The sequence below is a fragment of the Suricata suricatta genome, unplaced genomic scaffold, assembly GCF_006229205.1.
Source record: "Suricata suricatta isolate VVHF042 unplaced genomic scaffold, meerkat_22Aug2017_6uvM2_HiC HiC_scaffold_490, whole genome shotgun sequence".
NCBI lineage: Eukaryota > Metazoa > Chordata > Mammalia > Carnivora > Herpestidae > Suricata > Suricata suricatta.
Window position 1 is genome coordinate 1 of NW_021897101.1, and position 2,978 is coordinate 2,978.

Below are 2,978 nucleotides of genomic sequence, written 5' to 3' on the forward strand. Positions count from 1 at the left end.
CTGTGTTTGTAGAGAAGCAGAAATTTGGTAGCAGTGGAGAGGTGACCCGAATGCAGGAAGGACTTCTGAGGTGAGTGACATGTGCAAGGGAGGAAGAAGGATGTTGGCAGGTTGTGGGACTGACGTGAAATTAAAGAACAGCTAGAATCCCAGGTCAACAATCGTGTAGTCAGAGTTTTATTCATGAGGCAAATTTTTTATAGATACTTCTACGTATTGTTCATCTCAAAACCCATTCAGTTTGGAAACAATGGTCAGGGAGAGCTATATGGGAGAAGCCCTGAACGTCACGATTCTATTTGAGTCCTCATCCAGGGCAGTAAGTTTGTTCCACTTTGTGAGCCTGCAGACAGTGCTCCAAACATACCCATGCATTGACTGTAGTCATTATGTAGCCCGATAATAATTAAGAAACATCAATAATTTATTAATTAATAAAGAGAATGATTCTAATGGCTATTCCGTAACACATGCCTTCGTATTTTGAACAGAACTCCTTTGGTGGAGCGTGGCTGTGAACGTACTGAAGGGCATCAAGGTGGAGAAATCCTGGACCCGGTTAGGAGACTTCCTGTGCATGAGGGATATCCCACTGGAAGCAAGTCCTGTGAATGTGCTAAGTGTAGAGATGGTTTTTTTCCTGAGAAGCTGGGGAGATCTCCCCCAAGTCTCAAACCGAGTCCCAGGGAGGACTGCGGGCCGGCCTGCAGCTCCATCTCGATCATCAGCACGCGGGTGGACACAGACCTTGTAGAGAAGCCCTGTGAAGGTCTGAACACCGGGAGAACCTCTGAGACTTATGCAGAACATCTCAGCAGGAAGAAATCTCTAGAGTGCAAGAAATGCGGGAAAGCTTTCACTGGCACAGCCACCTTTCAGGGTCATGTGCAAGGCCACTGTGGACAGAGTGTGCATGCTTGTGATGTGTGTGGGAAAGCCTTCAGGCATCACTCTGATCTTGCACGTCATGTGAAAACTCACACTGGGAAGAGACCCTATCGATGTCCGGAGTGTCGGCGAACCTTCGAGGATATGTCGGGCCTGCAAAAACATGTGAGAACACATGCTTGGGAGAATCCCTATAAATGTCAGCTTTGTGGGCAATCCTTCCCTGTTCAGCTCTCCTTTCTAGTCCATGTGAGAAGTCACACAAGGGACAGACCCTTGAAATGTAAGGAATGTGGGGAAACTTTCAAGAAGCATCTACCTTTTGAGCATCACATGAGCACACACAATGTAGTGAAACCCTACGAATGTCAGGAGTGTGGCAAAACCTTCAAGTATCACCCAGACCTGCGAGTACATATGAGCACACACACTGGGGAGAGACCCTATGAATGTGAGGAGTGTGGGAAATCTTTCCGGAAGTATGGCCATTTAAAATGTCACATGACCACACACAGTACCGTGAAACCCTATGAATGTCAGCGCTGTGGCCGATACTTCCGGGATCACACAGCCCTGGGAGTGCACATGCGGACACATACTGGGGAGAGACCCTATGAATGTCAGCAGTGTGGGAAAACCTTTAGATATGTTGGAAATCTGCGAGAACATGTGACAATACATACGGGGGAGAGACCCCATAAATGTCAGGAGTGTGGGGAGGCCTTCAGGTATAACTCATGCCTGCGAGAACATGTGAGGAAACACACTGGCGAGAGACCCTATAAATGTCAGGAGTGTGGGGAAGCCTTCATTCGACACCACACCCTCGTACGCCATACTGCGAGGAGGCACTCAGGGGACGGACACTTGGAATGTAAGGAGTGTGGGGCAACTTTCAGGAAGCATCGACTTTTTCAACGTCACATGGCCACACACAATGTAGCAGAACCCTATGAATGCGAGGCGTGTGGCAAAGCCTTCAGGCATCACAAAGACCTGCGAACACATGCGAGGACACACACGGGGGGAAAACCCTGAATATGCCAGCCCTGTGGGAAAGCCTTCACGTCTCCTTCCCACCTGGGAGTCCATTTGAGGACACACGCTGGCGAGTGACCTTTGGAGTGTAAGGAGTCGGGAAAGCTCTCGGTCAGCTGCAAAATTTTCAAAGCCATTTGAAAAAACAGCACAATTAAACCCTATGAAGGTAAGAGGTGTGGGAAGGTGTACAGGGTCTTCTCATCTCTTCAAGTGCACATGAGGAAACGCCCTGGGGAGAGACCTTGACACGTCACCGCTCCCTTCAAGAGCACCTGAGGCTGCACAGTGGACAGGAAGGCTTTGTATGGAAGGACTCTGGTGAGACCTTCCAGTGTCCCAGAGCCCTGCCAGTACGTGCGATGACCCTCCGTGGGCAGAACCTCGTGAATGACCGCTGTGTGGGGAAGCCTTCACTTGTCCCTCGTGCCTTTGAGGACATGTGTGAAAGTACAGTGATGTGAAGCCCTATGAATTTAAGCACCATGGGAAAGCCTTCAGGTATCCCAGGAACCTTAGCACAGACACACTGTGGGAAAGCACTTACTCTCCTTCACAAAAAGTTTTTAATGTGTATTTATTTTTGAGAGAGACACAGGATGAGCAGGGGAGGGGCAGAGAGAGAGGGAGACATAGAATCTGTAGCACACTCCAGGCTCTGTAAGTACAGAACCAGATGAAGGGCTTGAACTCATGAACCACGAGATCATGACCTGAGCCAAAGTCGAACGCTCAGATGACTGAACCACCCAGCCACCCCTCCCTTCAAGCTTTATTGAAAACGCAAGCCAGTGAATGGAGGTGATTCTGAATGGACACAATTTTGGGAAAACTTCAGGTATACAACTTCATATATTTTGTTCATGAAAATTCAGGCGGGAGAGAAATCTTTTTGTTGTGTTGAATATGGCTTTGAATTTGCTGGTGCCTCTTCCTTAATAGGGATTTGAAGTGTATGATCCCTAGCTTGTGTCACTGATACGAACACTGATGGTTTTAAGTGGCCTCCGTTGTCCTCTACATCTGTATGACCGCGATGTCGTTACCTCAGA

The 2,978-nt window shown here is 48.4% G+C and overlaps 1 protein-coding gene across 1 annotated transcript; it reads left to right on the forward strand.

Annotated features, from left to right (window-relative positions):
* The first annotated feature begins 14 nt into the window (after positions 1–14).
* On the forward strand, positions 15–2,559 carry LOC115285173 (zinc finger protein 501-like). Its single transcript, XM_029931527.1, has 2 exons — positions 15–70; positions 492–2,559. Exons 1-2 carry the CDS (start codon positions 51–53, stop codon positions 1,924–1,926), a joined length of 1,455 nt encoding a protein of 484 aa, XP_029787387.1. The 5' UTR covers positions 15–50; the 3' UTR covers positions 1,927–2,559.
* Positions 2,560–2,978: the final 419 nt, after the last annotated feature.

Bases quoted from the DNA above. Each gene is read 5' to 3' on its own strand.
- LOC115285173 (XM_029931527.1), top strand. From the start codon at position 51: ATGCAGGAAGGACTTCTGAG. The intron at 71-491 runs GTGAGTGACATG...TATTTTGAACAG, and splicing joins ATGCAGGAAGGACTTCTGAG to AACTCCTTTGGTGGAGCGTG.